A 17591-nucleotide genomic window follows, 5' to 3' on the forward strand; every position below is an offset into this window, starting at 1 on the left:
ACCTGCATGCTTACTTTCAGTGACAGATGCACAAGTATATCCAGGTCTCGTTGCACCACCTCTTTTCCTAATCTGACACCATTCAGATAATAATCTGCTTTCCTGTTCTTGCCACCAAAGTGGATAACCTCACATTTATCCACATTATCTGCATCTGCCCACTCATCCAACCTATCCAAGTCGCCCTGTAGCCTCATAGCATCCTCCTCACGGCTCACACTGCCACCCAGCTTTGTGTCATTCGCAAACTTGGAAATGTTACATTTAATTCCCTTGTCTAAATCATTAATATATGTTGTAAATAACTGGGGTCCCAGCACTAAGCTTTGTGGCACCCCACTAGTCACTACCTGCCATGTGACTTCTGTCTTCAGTCACGTTAATGTGGGAAATTGTCCGTTTTGGCAAAACAAAAACATCACCTAAATGATAGAGCTCTGAGATGCAGAGGGTTCTGAGTATCCCAGTGCATGATTTACAAAGAGGTACACCATGTAATTAGGAAAGCTAACCATGTTATCTTTTACTGCATACTATACTGTGGTTGGTCACATTTTGTCTTCCGTCACATTGATTATTGGTAATACCACCCCTGGTATACCGTGTACAGTAATGTCTCTTTTTATTTATTAAAAAAGGAACTTAATATGTTGGAAAAAGTTTAGACAGGATTTACTGGACTAATACTTGGAATCTGTTGGGTATCTCATGAGAAAGATTTGAAAGGCTAGGCTTGTATTGTTTGGAATTTAGAAGAGTAAATGGGGACGATTGAAATAGATAAGATCCTATATATTAGGATAAGGAGAAATGTATATTATCCTTTTATATATTTGACAGGATGGATGTGTAGAGAGGGTTTTCTCTTGTGAAATAATTTAAAATTAGGTATCACTGTTTAAAGCTTAGGGATCACCCATTTTAGTTTAGTTATTGTACAAGTATCGGGATACAGTGAAATGCTTGTTCTGCTTGTTATTCGTCCAGTGAAATAATATTGTACACGAGTACAATAGATCCTCTTCTGGAACAGCACACAGAGTTGTCATGTTCTGGTGCCATCTTGCAACTTCCAAGTTTCTGAAAAGTCCGAGCTTGGCCCTCAGAGATATGTGATTTTTTATTTTCTTACTTTAATGCCCAGTATCCTGGCGGCACTGGATCAATGAAGTAGATCGGCATGGCCTTATCAGCTCCTTCCATTGCCACACCATTCAGCTGCTACAAGCTGTGCTTTACTCACTTGCTCACCCAGCTGCAGTAGGATCTCCAGCAGTCACCTTCTCCAACACTACAACCCGTGACCACTACAATTGGAAGTCTGTCGCTTCCAACATGCTTTGAATCAAATCAGCCATAATCTTATTAAATTGCACAGCAGATTTGAGAAGCTGAGTGGCTTCCTCTATTTCTAATGTTTGTGTTCGTATGTTTCTTTATTTGTTCTTTGGAGGCTGCTGACTTGACATTATCATTGTAGACATTTGGGAACCTAATGCATTGGGAGAATAACTAACTGAGAGGAGGGAAGAAAGAAAACAATAGGGAAAAAATAGTTTTGCAATTGTGATAAATAAAACAAATGTCTATTTGTTAAAGAAAGAACTTGCTTTACAAATGCATAACTCTGCCATTGCGAACCTGGTACAAGAAGAAAGTTTGGAATTTAAATCCCTCGAAAGGATGAGATTGGAAGAAGAAGAGCTGGCTTTACATCAGGTAAACCTCTTGCACCATAAAGTAATACAAACAACCATCAAATCTTCACTTAAGTATTTACTCCAACAGCAGCTCAGTTCCCTATAAGAGTTATATCGATGTATATCAAAAAGTTTGGATTTAGCCAGTTTTGGTTATGAACGAAAATTGCATGAAAAGCGAAGATAGCATCAAATGTAAAAATGGAAAATGCTATTCCGTGGGAGGGTGCCTAACCCAAAAGGCTAACAGATTTCTCTTTCCACAAATGCTACTGAACTGATTGTGTTCTTCCAGCGCTTTGTGTTTTTGTCTCAGATTCCAGCATCTGCAGTTGTATTTATTTTCCAGAACATCAATTATATTTCTTATGTTTAATCACTGTTCAGATCTTTGCTGGTAATTATAGTTTTAAGATGTACTAGGTCAAGATCAGACAATTCACACTCTCTTCCTACAATTAAGAAACCTGTCAATACGCAGTTCAGACTCATTCATCAATCATTTGGAAAGCCTGATGACCCAACCATGATAAGGCAAAAGAAAAAAAAATTAGATATTTGGAATTAGCAAAAATATAAGTGCAGGACTCATGCATAGTGATGCTCATTCACTTGTATGCTGAAGAATCAGAATTTCACTTGTTCCCAGGTACTTCCCCATGTATTATGATAACTTTATTGAATTCCCATGCACCACTTAATGATTTGCAACAGAGAGCAGGGCTAGAGTTTAGTTTAATTTAGCATTTTATCATTTATTTTAGAGAGTCATATATCAGCGAAGCAAGCCTTTGGTGTGCTTTTTTGGTCATTGTTTCAATATGGCTGTTCCAGGAGAAGTTGTTGGTGATATTTACTACTAGGAATTTAGATGCTGCCTGACCTGCTGAATTACTCCAGCATTTTGTGATAACTAGGAATTTGAAGCTTTCAACCAACCGCTGTCAATGCAAACCAGGGTATCGCTTCCTGAAGTTGAACACTATCTCCTGCTGACATTGAGAGAAAGGTTGTTGTCTCGACATCAGGTCACAAGGTTCTCAATCTGCTTCCTTGTAAATGACATGCCTGATAATGAAAATCAAAAATTTATATATTTAAAACAATACTTGAACCAGGTAAGTCTGCAGTTCATTGATTGATCAATGGTTTGCAAATAGAACCTGTAAAGGGCAGACTGATCAACACAAGGATTCCTTCCACACAGGTCTGGATAATGCTTCAAACCAAAACCAAGTGGGCAATTTTCTAGGGTTAGCAAGCAGTGGGAAGGTAAGCTCTGTTTATTGGATCAGTAGACACTAACCTTCATGGGAGAGAAGGTAGACACAAAATGCTGGAGTAACACAGCGGGTCAGGCAGCATCTTGAGAGAGGAGGATGACGTTTCGTGTCGAGACCCTTCTTCAGACTGATGTCAGGAGAGGTGGCGGAACAAATATAGGATGTAGTAGGAGACAGAAAGACTGGGGGGAGGGAGAAGAGAGGGACAGAGGAACTATCTGAAGTTAGAGAAGTCAATGTTCATACCGCTGGGGTGTAAACTGCTCAAGCGAAATATGAGATGCTGTTCCTCCAATTTGCGCTGGGCCTCACTATGACAATGCAGGAGGCCCATGATAGAAATGTCTGACTGGGAATGGGAGGGGGAGTTGAAGTGCTGAGCCACCGGGAGATCAGGTTCGTTAAGGCGGACTGAGCTAAGGTGTTGAGCGAAACGATAGCTGAGCCTGCGTTTGGTCTCGCCGATGTAGAGAAGTTGACATGTGGAACAGTGGATACAATAGATGAGGTTGGAGGAGGTGCAGATGAACCTCTGCCTCACCTGGAAAGACGGTTTGGGTCCTTGGATAGTCGAAGGGAGAGGTAAAGGGACAGGTGTTGCATCTCCTGCGGTTGCAGGGGAAAGTACCTGGGGAGGGGGTGGTTTGGGTGGGAAGGGACGTGGACCAGGGAGTTATGGAGGGAACTGTCTCTGCGGAAAGCAGAAAGGGGTGGAGATGGGAAGATGTGGCCAGTAGTGGGATCCTGTTGGAGGTGTTGCTTTGTCCTGCCCCCTCCCCTGACATCAGTCTGAAGGGTCTCGACCCGAAACGTCATCCATTCCTTCTCTCCCGAGATGCTGCCTGACCCACTGAGTTACTCCAGCATTTTGTGTCTACCTTTGATTTAAACCAGCATCTGCAGGTTTTTTTCCTACACTTTATGGGAGAGAATGTATCTCTGACAAAGAGAAGGTTAACTTGGATTCTTCAATAATTTGCTGAATCTTGAAAATAGTGATGCCTTATTGTTCCCTCAAATGGTTGTGTAGATAAACAATCAGCATGATTTGTGTAAGACCAAGAACATTTTGAGGTTGAGTCAGGGCATTAAGTTGAATTCATTTATTTCATACTTTTGTTCCTTGAATGATGAGCTGTACTCATCTGCCAAATTCCAGTGAAGTACACCATGTTGTTTCTTGACCTTTCCAAGCATCCCTTTTCAGTCTTTCTTAAATTGTTAAATTCAGAGCTAAAGAGTAAAACTGGAAAAATAAAGATACTAAAGTTGAAAAATGTTACATATAAGGATCTATCAACCCATGTAGTTTAAGAAACTTCCCAAATTGAATAAAAATATAGATAATATTAATTTCCATGTCTTGCTATTTAAACTTAGATTAATTTGCACATAAATGAACAGTAGGATGAGACCATATATGTTTGTTGGCACTGTAGTTTCCATTGTGGTGGAATTGTATTTTAATTGATGAAGCCCCAGAATGCAACTGCTAACAATTAAATTATGATTCATTATTTACTTCACTGTACAGTCAAATGGTTTGCAGTATTGGTGTGTGGTTCCCCTTGTAGTGTAACAAGTTCTCTTGGTTTAATAATTCCATTCTGCAATTAGGACGCATATGTGGAATATCTGAATGGGCCAGGTCTGTTTGACAGCATGTATACAGAAGATCTTGAAGCACTAAAGTTTTTACTGCTTCCCGGAGTGTCAGAATTTGTGGAACAATATCCTTTTACAAGAGTTATGAATATATTAAGCACATTAAGATACACCATTAGTGTATCCAACTTTGCGTCTTTTCCAACTTTACATCTGTTAGTAATGTGCTGGGTTTCCAGATTTAAACATAAGAACATTTTTGTGCAGGTGTTTGGTAAAGACAAATGCCATCAGAACAATCCCATACAATCCCCCTGAGGCCAAATTTGCAAGCCTGCCTTCAATACTGCTTTCAAATAGGACCTCATTTCACTTTTCCTATGCAGCGATGATTAGAGCAATTGTCTAGTTTTTAGTTAAGTTCAGTTTAGAGATACACCATCAAGAAAGGCTCTTTGGCCCAGTGTCCAAGCCCACCAACAGTCACCCATACATTGTTCCTAGTCTGTAGGGTAGAACCAAATATCAGAAGCCATTTAACCTACAAACCTGCATGTCATTGGAATCTGGGTGGAAACTAGAGCACCAGGAGGAAATCCACCGGGTCACTGGGAGAACATACAAACTGTAAAGACAGCACCAGTAGTCAGGATGAAACCCAGGTCTCTGGCACTGCAAGGCAGGAACTCTGCCACTACTCCACTGTGCTGCCCTAACCCAGTAGTACGTCAGTAGTTGCCTGCATTCAAACTTTCTGATATTCTTCAGAGGTCAAATATTTATTTCAAGAAGAAACAAAATGAGGAACCATATCTATTTTTGATGTTTAAACTTGCAAAACGTCAGTGGCTTTTTAAACTTGAATTTTAGGATATTGGCAGGTTAAGATGAAAGACAGTGTAAATTTACCAAACAAGATGTCTCCAAGGTAAAAACCACCATGTGGTGATTGTTGCCCATGGAACATCTGATCTTTGGGTTAATACTTTTGATTCTTAATGCTTTTTATGTCTGACAAATCAGTTCTGATAACAGCAGTTGGGGAATGAACTGCAGCATCCAATGTCTCAATGAAAGGATTGAGATTGATTATTAGTGAAAGTCACATTTTAGAAATTTACACACCACCTTTCCAGTCTGTACAACATAGCATCTTTGACAATTTGCCACATACAAAATTGAGTTCACCGAAGTTTGCCAGAAACTCTTTAAATATGGACTCGAAGGGTACGACACACGCAATAAAGAAGTGGAAAGTTTTTTGGAATGCTTGCGAGAAGCAAACGAAGATAATCAGCAAAATGGAGTAAAGATTATCAAGGAATTTGAGGAGAAGAACAAAGAGGTAGGTTGAAAATTAAATCCAAAAGGTAAAGTAAATCCAAATAGTGCTGGAAAACAATCAGTCATCATATATAGAGAGGTTCTTGATGTTGGAGTGGATGTTTACAGTATTTGTTAAAGAAATGAAATAGCTGTTGAACAGAGAGACCTTGAAAATATATGTCAAGCAGGGGAATGATACTATCTTATAGAGTCATAGAATATGTACAGCACAAAAATAGCTCAACTTATCCAAGCTGACTGTGATGCCATCTATGCTAATTTCACTTACCTGCATTAGACATGTATCCCTCTATTCCTTTCCTATCCAAGTACTTGTCCAAATGCCTTTTAAAAATTGTACTTTGCCTTGCAAATTCAAGTTTATGACATAAGCGTTGTTATCCACAGTATGAGCATTCACAAGCCTACTTGTTTGATTAGGTATTTAATTAAAATATTTATCTTACTGAAATGTTGCAATTCTGCAGGATTCTTTGATGCCTTAGTGTACAGTAATGAAATACTGAGCCATAGAAACCAAGTAAATGCAACTTTTGTAGATTTCAAGCAAAGTAACAATATCAACATACCTATTGAAGGAAGATCACTGGCTGGGAATCGGTACCACAGCCTGGTTTAAACCACTTCCCCCTTCCTTCCTTCACCTGATGAACAATAGTACATGTTTACATTCATACTGTGTGATTTATTTGTTATTTAAATTAATATTCACCTTTTTCTATGAGCTGGGGGCAGGAGGGTAGAGGGTGTTGGTCAAGTGTTAACAATTAGATGTTTACAAATCTCATTAATACAGAAAATTCTGGTAGCTGTCAGTAGCTCAGCCAGCATCTATGGAAAGCATATATAGTATGTGAAGGAATGAGTTCTCAGTGCTTATGGTCCAAGATAAAAAAGTTGCAGTGAAGGTTGTGCTATTTGAAAGTTCTCCAAAATCATGGTTTAGATTTGGCCTTAATAATAGTTTCTCCTGTGAGACTTTTCCCATGATTTAAATATACATTTAATATACATTTGACCATGAGGACAAAATTTATAAGAATGGAACTATTGCTGAAGACAAGTTAATGCACAATTGGCTCCATGAATCTTGATGAGTCAGTTGATTATTGTCAATCCGTGTCCATCAATTGATGAATCTCCTATAATATGAGTTCATTAAATTAATGCTTAAGAGAGCTATTTTTAGTCAACTTTTTCAATGCATTGGGTAAATTTACGTTAAAGCTTTGCATCAAACAAAAAAATCATATAAAGGCATGATACATCGACCCTTCCCTTTGCCTCCACAAATGCTAGCCAACCGGCTGAGTTCCTCCAAAAATTTGTTTTTGTTGTTCCAAATTTCAGCATCTTCAGTGTTTTGTGACTCCACAAAAAATCTTTGCTGTAAATATTACATTGCACCTTATCCATGTGTGAGCACTTGTGTGGTTACCATTTACACGGTACCTAATTTAATACCTTTACAAATACTCTTCCTAGTCATTCCACCATTCCATTGCTACTGAATGAAATAGAACTTAGACAGTTAGCAACTGTGGTGTCATGTTTAAGCCTGAGCAGCTAAACTTTCCAGATCAACATCACATTTTTTTTTTAACCTGGGCCAATTTATCCAATTCCTGTCCTGCATTGTTATTGCTGAAATTCTCATCTAGAAATTTGTGACCTCGACACTGAGCAATCAAATGCAGTGTTGATTGTATTTTCTCTCTAAACCCAAGGACATTCAAAATACTGCTGCCTCATTTAAGCTATGCCAGTCTTTAAATTCTATTTCATGTTATCAGCTCTATCAATCGTCTTGCCCTTTGCTATCTTTGTAATTTGCTTCAGCTATACCTTTTTTAGATATGTTCATAAGTTATAGGAGCACTATTAGGCCATTCTGCCATTCAATCATGGCTGATCTATCTTTCACTCTTAACCCAATTCTCCTATCCTCTCCCCATAACCCCTGACATCTATACTAATCAAGACTCTGTCAATCTCTGCCATAAAATTATTCATTGACTTGGCCTCCACAGCATTCTGTGGCAAATAATTCCACAGATTCACCACCATCTGACTAAAAGAATTTCCTCTTCATCTCCTTTCTAAAGGTGTACCTTTTTATTCTGTGGCTATGGCCTCTGGTTCTAGACGGTCCCACTAGTGAAAGTGGTAGCTCTCCACATCCACTCTATCCAGGCCTTTCACGATTCAATGTTTGAATGAGGTCCCCCCTCATTCTTCTAAACTCCCGTGGTTACAGGCCCAAAGCTGTCAAACGCTCATCATATGTTAACCCAATCGTTCCTGTGATCTTTCTCATAACCTCCTCCAGACCCTCTGCAATACCAGCACATCGTTCCTCAGATATAGAAAAAAATTGTAGGCCATTCGGCCCTTCGAGCCAGCACTGCCATTCAATATGATCATGGCTGATCATCCAAAATCATAACCCTGTTCCTGCTTTCTCCCCATATCCCTTGATTCCGTATGGAATACATGGGGCCCAAAACTGGTCAAAATATTCAGAATGCAGTCCGACAAGTGTCTCATAAAGCCTAAATTAAATCCCTGTTTTTATATTCTAGTCCTCTCAAAGTAACGCATTGTATTTCCCTTTCTTTCTACTGACTTGCAAATAATCTTCTTGGAAATCCTGTACCAGCATTCCCAAGTCGCTTTGCACCTCTGATTTCTGAATTCTCTCCCCATTTAGGAAATAGTCTATACCTTTTTTCATACTACCAAAATGCATGACTCCACACTTTGCTATGCTGAATTCCATCTGCCACTTCTTTTCCCACTCCCCCAACCTGCCAAGTCCTTCTGCATTGTCCCTGATTTATTTTCACTACCTGTCCCTCCACCTATTTTCATAACATCTGCAAACTTGGCCACAAAAAATTCAATTCTCTCATCCAAATCATTGATATACAATATCTTCTACAATTCTGCAAAATTCCACTTTTTCCAAATTAATGCTTTTAGCTGTGAAAATCCAAAGCTGTGGAATTCCATTACTAATCCTGTCAGCCTCTCGTTCTACCTTTAACACGACTTGTTCTTAGACAGTCCCTTCCAAACCCTTGACCTCTACCAGTTAAAAGAAAAGGACAGTAAAAGCATGGCATCATCACCAATTGGATAATGTCCCCCAAGTCACACACCATGTTGACTTGGAAATGTGCCATTCCTTCACCATCACTGGATCAAATCCCTAACATCATTGTAGATATACCCACAACTTGGAGACTCCAGTGGTTCAAGAAGGAATCTGACCATATTCTCAAGGGTAATTCAGTCACTGAAAGGAAGCATGCAGGTACAACAGGCAGTGAAGAAAGCTAATGGAATGTTGGCCTTCGTAACAAGAGGAGTTGAGTATAGGAGCAAAGAGGTCCTTCTACAGTTGTACCGGGCCCTGGTGAGACCGCACCTGGAGTACTGTGTGCAGTTTTGGTCTCCAAATTTGAGGAAGGATATTCTTGCTATTGAGGGCGTGCAGCGTAGGTTCACTAGGTTGATTCCCGGAATGGCGGGACTGTCGTATGTTGAAAGGCTGGAGCAATTAGGCTTGTATACACTGGAATTTAGAAGGATGAGGGGGGATCTTATTGAAACATATAAGATAATTAGGGGATTGGACACATTAGAGGCAGGAAACATGTTCCCAATGTTGGGGGAGTCCAGAACAAGGGGCCACAGTTTAAGAATAAGGGGTAGGCCATTTAGAACGGAGATGAGGAAGAACTTTTTCAGTCAGAGAGTGGTGAAGGTGTGGAATTCTCTGCCTCAGAAGGCAGTGGAGGCCAGTTCGTTGGATGCTTTCAAGAGAGAGCTGGATAGAGCTCTTAAGGATAGCGGAGTGAGGGGGTATGGGGAGAAGGCAGGAACGGGGTACTGATTGAGAGTGATCAGCCATGATCGCATTGAATGGCGGTGCTGGCTCGAAGGGCTGAATGGCCTACTCCTGCACCTATTGTCTATTGCCTATTGTAATTGTGGATGGGAAATTAATTGCTGGCTCAACATGTAAAAGCTGCTTAAATGTGTTTCTTTGATGAAGCTTTTGATCATCTTCCCTGGTATCACCTTGTGGGATCTGACAGCAATTATTTTGTTTGAAAATGCTTCAGTGGAGCATCTTAGGATATTTTTGCTGCAGTAAATATGCTATACAAGCTGAAGTTATTGAAGGCAAAAGAGTAGGCATTGTATTTAGTAACAAGTGGTTATGTTTAAACTATTCTATCCATGCAGTCATTGAATGAAATGCAGCACATTACTGAGAGCTTGATCATGGAGAGTAAGACTCGACATTTGAGGGCGAAAATCAACAAATTATGGAGTAGACTGATGAGCCTGGAAATGCAACTGGTTGACCAACTGGAGGTAAGAATTGATAACATTTCATTGCAATTAAAACTGTATACCTATTCCCCACATAAACATTTTTGAAATGAGAACAGAAAATGTGGTAAGCTCTCAGCAAGCCAGTCAGCATCTCTCAAGATAGAAGCACAGTTAATGTTTTGGTCTGAACAAGACAAATGTCATATTTAATAAGCCAGTTCAGAGTTAGAGCTAGCGTTTGTGTATGAGTAGAAAAGAGGGATGACAAAAATTGATAATTCTCTTCAAAGTGCTGATTGTATACTCTATTGATGAAGGACCATTCCTCAGCACTACAGGTAGCAGTGAGTCTCTTGTACTAGATTCATATGCACTTTTTTCAAGTGTGAACTTGGATAGATTGAGCAGTGATCAGGTATTCAACAGTGTTGAGGTCACAGCCACCTCTCATCCTGCCTTAACCCGATGTACACAAGTGCCAGAACTCCAGGAAGAATTGGATTTCTACATGTTTCTTCCCCTCTTCAGCTCAGGATCAGTCAGATGATACTCTGTAAGCTAGGATTTGTCATGAAACTAAAAGATTCTGCTTCCACCACTATTTGAGGAAGAGAGTTCTAAAAGCTCATTATCCTTTGTCAAAATGTCACCTGATCTTTTCTTAAATGGAAGACCCCTTATTTTTGAAGTGTCCTCCAGTGCTAGATAATCCCACAAGCAAGGGGATACATCCTTCCAAGATTCACCATCTTTCATTTTTCAATCAATCCAACTCTCACTGTTATAAACTCCAGCAAAAACAAGCTTAGCCTCTTCAACATTTGTTCATTAGGTAACCAATCCATTCTATCAGTTCAGATCAGTTGCCCATTCACAATCTATTGCTATCCCTTTTCCAACTTCTTCATCACCTCTTATTTTTCTGTCCATCTTTGTATCATCAGTAACTTTAGCAGTGATACTCCAGTGCCATCGTCCAAGTCATTTACCTAATGTGCAAAAAGTTGAAGCCTCGACTGATCCCTGTAACATATCACACATTACATATTGTCGACCAGAAAATTATGCAACTATTATTTACATACTAAGATATTGTTTCCAATATGATGAGCTTTTGTCTTTCAAAATGTGTTTTGTTGCACCAGGTCTCTGTTAACTCCCAGTCTTGTCTGATCCACCTTCTCACTGAAAAGTTAGATGTTCACCATGTACCAGGTTTAGGCTAGAGTAATGATCTCATCATTCTAGTAAATTTGAAACAAAATGGCATTTTTACTGCTCAAAGATTTACAGTATCATCTAAAGTTGGACAGGAAATTGCACACACAGAAGAAATAAGGAAAATCATAAGATTTTTCTTAGCCCTCAGTTTTAATTTAGCTTTTAAAATGTTATCTTGTATTTAAATGTTTTTTTTACTTTTCGCTCAAAGAAAGATTGGTTAGCAAAGTCCAAAGCCCGACCATAGGACTAAATTAGAAGATAACAAATGGGTTAGATCAGGCATGAATTTAAAATATGTATGTTAAGGGGGGTGGGGAGATGAAGAGGTTCCTCTGCATTGAAACCCGGAAGCAGAAGGAAATAGAACAGAAGATTGGACATTGATTTCAATGCAGTGAGGATAGAAAATGAATAGGTGATGTTTTGGGTTGAAAAAATAGACAACAGGTGCAGGAGTAGGCCATTCGGCCCTTCGAGCCAGTACCACCATTCAAAGTGATCATGGCTGATCATTCTCAATCAGTACCTCGTTCCTGCCTTCTCCCCATACCCCCTGACTCCACTATCCTAGAGCTCTATCTAGCTCTCTCTTGAAAGCATTCAGAGAATTGGCCTCCACTGCCAACTGAGGCAGAGAATTCCACAGATTTACAACTCTCTGACCGAAAACGTTTTTCCTCATCTCTGTTCTAAATGGCCTACCCCTTATTCTTAAACTGTGGTCCCTGGTTCTGGACTCCCTCAACATTGGGAACATGTTTCCTGCCTCTAATGTGTCCAACGCCTTAATAATCTAATATGTTTCAATAAGATCCCCTCTCATCCTTCTAAATTCCAGTGTATACAAGCCTAGTCGCTCCAGTCTTTCAACATACGACAGTCCCGCCATTCCGGGAATTAACCTAGTGAACCTACGCTGCGCGCCCTCAATAGCAAGAATATCCTTCCTCAAATTTGGAGACCAAAACTCCACACAGTACTCCAGGTGCGGTCTCACTAGGGCCCTGTACAACTGCAGAAGGACCTCTTTGCTCCTATACTCAACTCCTCTTGTTATGAAGGCCAACATTCCATCGGCTTTCTTCACTGCCTGCTGTACCCGCATGCTTCCTTTCAGTGACTGATGCACTAGGACACCCAGATCTCGTTGTACGTTCCCTTTTCCTAACTTGACACCATTCAGCTAATAATCTGCCTTCCTATTCCTACCACCAAAGTGGATAACCTCACACTTATCCACATTAAACTGTATCTACCATGCATCCGCCCACTCATACAACCTGTCCAAGTCATCCTGCAACCTCATAGCATCTTCCTCACAGTTCACACTACCACCCAGCTTTGTGTCATCTGCAAGTTTGCTAATGTTACTTTTAATCCCTTCATCCAAGTCATTCATGTACATTGTAAATAGCTGAGGTCCCAGCACCGAGCCTTGCGGTACCCCACTAGTCACTGCCTGCCATTTATCCCCACTCTGCTTTCTGTCTGCCAACCAATTTTCTATCCATGTCAGTACCCTACCCCCAATACCATGTGCTCTAATTTTGCCCACTAATCTCCAATGTGGGACCTTGTCGAAGGCTTTCTGAAAGTCAAGGTACACTACACCAACCGGCTCTCCCCTGTCCATTTACCAAGTTACATCCTCAAAAAATTCCAGAAGATTAGTCAAGCATGATTTCCCCTTCGTAAATCCATGCTGACTCGGAACAATCCTGTTACTGCTATCCAAATGCTCTGCAATTTCGTCTTTTATAATTGGCTCCAGCATCTTCCCCACCACTGATGTTAGACTAACTGGTCTATAATTTCCTTTTTTCTCTCTCCCTCCTTTCTTAAAAAGCGGGATAACATTAGCTACCCTCCAATCCACAGGAACTGATCCTGAATCTATTGAACATTGGAAGATGATCACCATTGCGTCCATGATTTCTAGAGCCACCTCCTTAAGTACCCTGGGATGCAGACCATCAGGTCCTGGGGATTTATCAGCCTTCAGTCCCAATAGTCCACCCAACACCATTTCCTGCCTAATATGAATTTCTGAGACCCTTCTACTGAAAACCCTTCGGTCTGAAGAAAGGTTTCAACCCGAATCGTCACCTATTCCTATTCTCCAAAGATGCTGCCTGACCTGCTGAGTTACTCCAGCATTTTGTGTCTAACTTTGGTATAAACTATCATCTGTAGTTCTTTCCTACACAGTGAGGATACATGTCAGTCAGTGCTTCCTGGAGACGATGGTCAAATGTTGGTTATTTTACACTATTCGCTTAATCTGTTGGCTTTTAATTATTTTTTTTGCTTGGTTTTGTAGGAAGCATCCAGAGAATTTGAAGGAAATATTTCAGAAATGGTATCAACCTACGTTGAAAATGTACAAGCTCTATATCCTTTAATGTAAACACTTCATACTTATCACCTTAAATTGAAGGAATAAGAGAAACTTATTGATCCTATGAAAACAGGTCCTTCCACAAACCAAATGCACATTACCTGTTATAGACTGTATCCATTCTAATTTGTTACCTTAGGGAGCACTTAATATAAATGCCTTTCGATGCACAAATGACATTGTAGCAAAACTTTACAGTATTTATCCATGCTTTTATCTCACCACAAGAATCACCTGAATCTCACAAAATGTTTGAACACCTTCGCATGTCTTTACAATTTTTAATCTTAATCAGATATACTTTATTTTCAGTGGTAACTTTCAATTGATTAGCTACATTGCCAAGTAGCCCTTAGTTTGAAACAAAAATTATTTTCATCTTTTGTCATCCTTCAGATCTATTACCTTTCTGGTTGCATTCTTTAATTCTGCCCTTGTGCTCCAGGACGGCATTACACTGCTCAAAAAAATAACAACAATCTTCCCAAACTCTACATAACTATTCATTAAATATACAGTCAGATAGCTATACTGTATTTCATAAGTATTTTTGACTGAATGCTATTTTGTGTGGAGCATAGCATTCAGTTCTGATTCAAATACAACTTGAGAGTTATTGTTCATTTGTTCAACTTCCAATAAGGCTTTTTAAACGTTTATTCAATATAAGAGAATTTGAATCCGATGCCAATATCATTCTAAAATAATGGTAAAAATATTTGATGCAGGTTTTGTCTTTCCCCAGAATATAAACTATAAATACATTTATTTCTCTGTATGCTTGCTATATAGAAACATTCTGTGGAATGTAACGTTTGATACTAAATGCTGAAGCGATACAGAAAAATAAATTGCTGTATTTATTTTACAGGGAGGGGGGAGGGGGGAGGGAGGGGGGAGGGGGAGGGTGCTGCACCAATGCAGGAGAGGTTTGGGCCCACTTGGTCTATAATATGATAAAATTCAACCTGCAGTTTGAGATGGCGAAGATGAAATCAGATATGTTGGTATTTCCAAAATGTACAGGCCACTGTAGAGGTGAATAAGCAAGGAGCTGGCTCAAGTTGATTGGAAAGGGATTCTAGCAGAAATGACAGTGGAGCAGCAATGGCAGGAGTTTCTGGCAGTAATTCTGATGATGCAGGATCGTTTCATCCCAAAGAGGAAGAAAGATTCTAAGGGGAGAATGAGGTGACTGTGGCTGACAAAGGAAATAAAAGACAGCATAAAATGTACAGAGGTACTGAAATTCTCTTTTTTTTTTTGCATACAGTTCAGTAAAGTATTACGTTACCTAAGTTACACCAATTAGTACAAAGTGTATAGAAATAGTCCACTGAGAAAGTATAAAAGAGTCACCAGGTTTTGGCACCATTTTCAAAGTCCAGTCCAGTCCATGCTCTTGGTCTTCTCCTGTGGCACCCCATCAGGTGATCTCCAGGTTGATGCAGGGCCTCCAGCCATTGTCTCGGTCCAGATCAGTCAGCGAACCATCCCTCTCCTTGTCTGGCCACCTTCAACCTTTGTGCCCCAGAGGCGTCTCCCGCAGCCGACCTTCAGGGACGTGAGGAACTACCTGGGTTCTCTTACCGGCCCTTTCCTCTTGCATCTGCTGTCATCTCCCTGCACTCTCCTCCCTAGTCCTCGGGCTGAACAGGGAATGGGCTTGACTGCTCCCCTCTACAGGCTGAGACGATTTAAAGTCCATTATTATGGATGAGCTTTCCGAGTACTTATAAGCACATGAGAAAATAGGCCAAAGTCAGTAGTGTTGCGAAGGGGAGATCTTGCCTGACAAATCGGTTGGAATTTGTTTGAGGAAATAAATAGCAGGATACCCAGAGAGTCAGTGGACGTTGTAACACTGAGGCTTTATAAAGCACTGGTCGGACCGCATTTGGAGTATTGTGAGCAGATTTAGGCCCCATGATCTGAGGATGGATGTGCTGGTGTTGGAGAGGGTCCAGAGGAGGTTTACGACAATGTTCCAGGGCGGGGATGATTGGGTTAATGTTTAATGAGCATTTGACGGCTCTGGGCCTGTACATTTTGGAATTTAGAAGGATGAGGGTGACATTGAAACTTACTGAATAATGAAAAGCCTGGATGGAATGGATTGGAGAGGATGTTTCAACTAGGACAAGAGGGCACAGACAGAATAAAAGGGCATATCTTTAGAAAGGAGATTTTAGTCAGAGGGTAGTGAATCTGTGGAATTCATTCAGACAACTGTGGAGGCCAAGTCTTCAGGAATTGTTAAAACAGAGATTGACAGGTTCTTGATTAGCAAGGGTTTAAAGGATCGTGGGGAGAAGGCAGGAGAAAGGGGTTGAGAGTGAAAGATAAATTAGCCATGAAAGTGTATTTATCAAGAAGTTATTGTGCTTTATCTTTGATCTGTGTGGATTTGGTCTCAACAATTGAGGCAAAGCATTTGACTTTCTCTGCTGAATGTGCGGATATTAGGATTTGGTTGAATATGTTGCCCCAATAAGAGTTTAATATTTACTTATGAATCAAATATTTTTTTTCACTGGTGGATGTCTTTGCAACTTTAACACTATCTACAATAGCACAGTGCCGGGACCTGGAGAACCGTAACCACGAGAACATGTTAGAAATTGCTATGAGCAGTTATGACAAGATGGGAAAGACTGAAGGGGATGAGGAAATGCCAGAGGAACTCCGAGCTGTAAGAGCATTTGCCGCTTACCTGTTCAGCTTTTGGTACTAAATGTTTTTCATAAAATGCCATGTTTAATATTTTCTCTTCCATTCCCTTGATCTGTGCAGCAGGACGAGTGGGTTGCATTTACATTTTCCATTGGATAAGTGAATGCAACCCAAAAGAATGCTCCATCTTGCACCTTTTCCATCTAATGGCTTCTGTCTTGTACCAGAGTCCATAAATTGGTGGGTTAATTCACCAGTGTATATTGCCCAAATGTGCAGCTGAGTGGCAGAACCTCTGATTTAGTGAGAATGGTAGGGTGGGGGGGGGGGGGGGGGGGAGGAGAAAACGTGTGAAGTAAAAGTGGGGTTAATGTAAAAGTAGTATAAATTAAAGATAGACACAAAATACTGGAGGAACTCAACGGGACAGGCAGTATCTCTGGAGAGAAGGAATGGGTGACGTTTTGGGTTGAGCCTTCTTCCCTTCCAACTGAGCCACATCACAGGTTTGCAGCTTTGACTACTGCCCATGATCTGAATTCAGATACCAGCTTCCAGAAGATTCTAGTGAAGTTCATCAGTTTGAACCTACCAAAGATAAATGGGTCAAGATCTGATGACCATTTAAATATTGTTTAATGATAGAGGACGGAAGCACTGGATGCAAAATGTGAGGTAATACAAGAGTGGCAGGTTGGTCATTAGTCTCAGTGAGCAAACAAATTACTTGTTACATTCATTACTGTGCAATATGAATAAAATTGTGTTCAATCTCTTGTGATGTTACTCATGGTAAAGGATCCTGTTTAATAAAAGATGGTTAACAGTAAAGTGCAAGAAAGTGTTACATGACACTCAAGCAACATACGTCCTACAACTTTGAATAGTCCATTGCTAACCTTACGATTGGTAATCATCATTGTTCATCTGATTACTAAGGACCAACATGCCATTTTGCACAAATTTGTCCATGTGAGTAATTCTATTATAATTTGAAGAGTTGGGCTATTTATA

The 17591-nt window shown here is 40.2% G+C and overlaps 1 protein-coding gene across 8 annotated transcripts in view; it reads left to right on the forward strand.

The window, feature by feature from the left end:
* The window catches only part of drc3 (dynein regulatory complex subunit 3), a 52009-nt gene that overhangs the window by 9917 nt on the left and 24501 nt on the right, over positions 1 to 17591 (forward strand). For 5 of the 8 annotated variants that reach the window (XM_078417866.1, XM_078417860.1, XM_078417862.1 and 2 more), the window contains 6 exons: positions 1600 to 1719; positions 4601 to 4713; positions 5759 to 5933; positions 10190 to 10321; positions 13827 to 13897; positions 16473 to 16596. In XM_078417866.1, coding sequence (XP_078273992.1) covers positions 1600 to 1719; positions 4601 to 4713; positions 5759 to 5933; positions 10190 to 10321; positions 13827 to 13897; positions 16473 to 16596 — 735 coding nt within the window. Of the gene's footprint in view, positions 1 to 1599; positions 1720 to 4600; positions 4714 to 5758; positions 5934 to 10189; positions 10322 to 13826; positions 13898 to 16472; positions 16632 to 17591 lie in introns of all 8 variants that reach the window. The other 3 variants (XR_013548673.1, XM_078417864.1, XM_078417865.1) reach the window with 1 other exon arrangement.

This window comes from Rhinoraja longicauda, chromosome 21, assembly GCF_053455715.1.
Source record: "Rhinoraja longicauda isolate Sanriku21f chromosome 21, sRhiLon1.1, whole genome shotgun sequence".
NCBI lineage: Eukaryota > Metazoa > Chordata > Chondrichthyes > Rajiformes > Arhynchobatidae > Rhinoraja > Rhinoraja longicauda.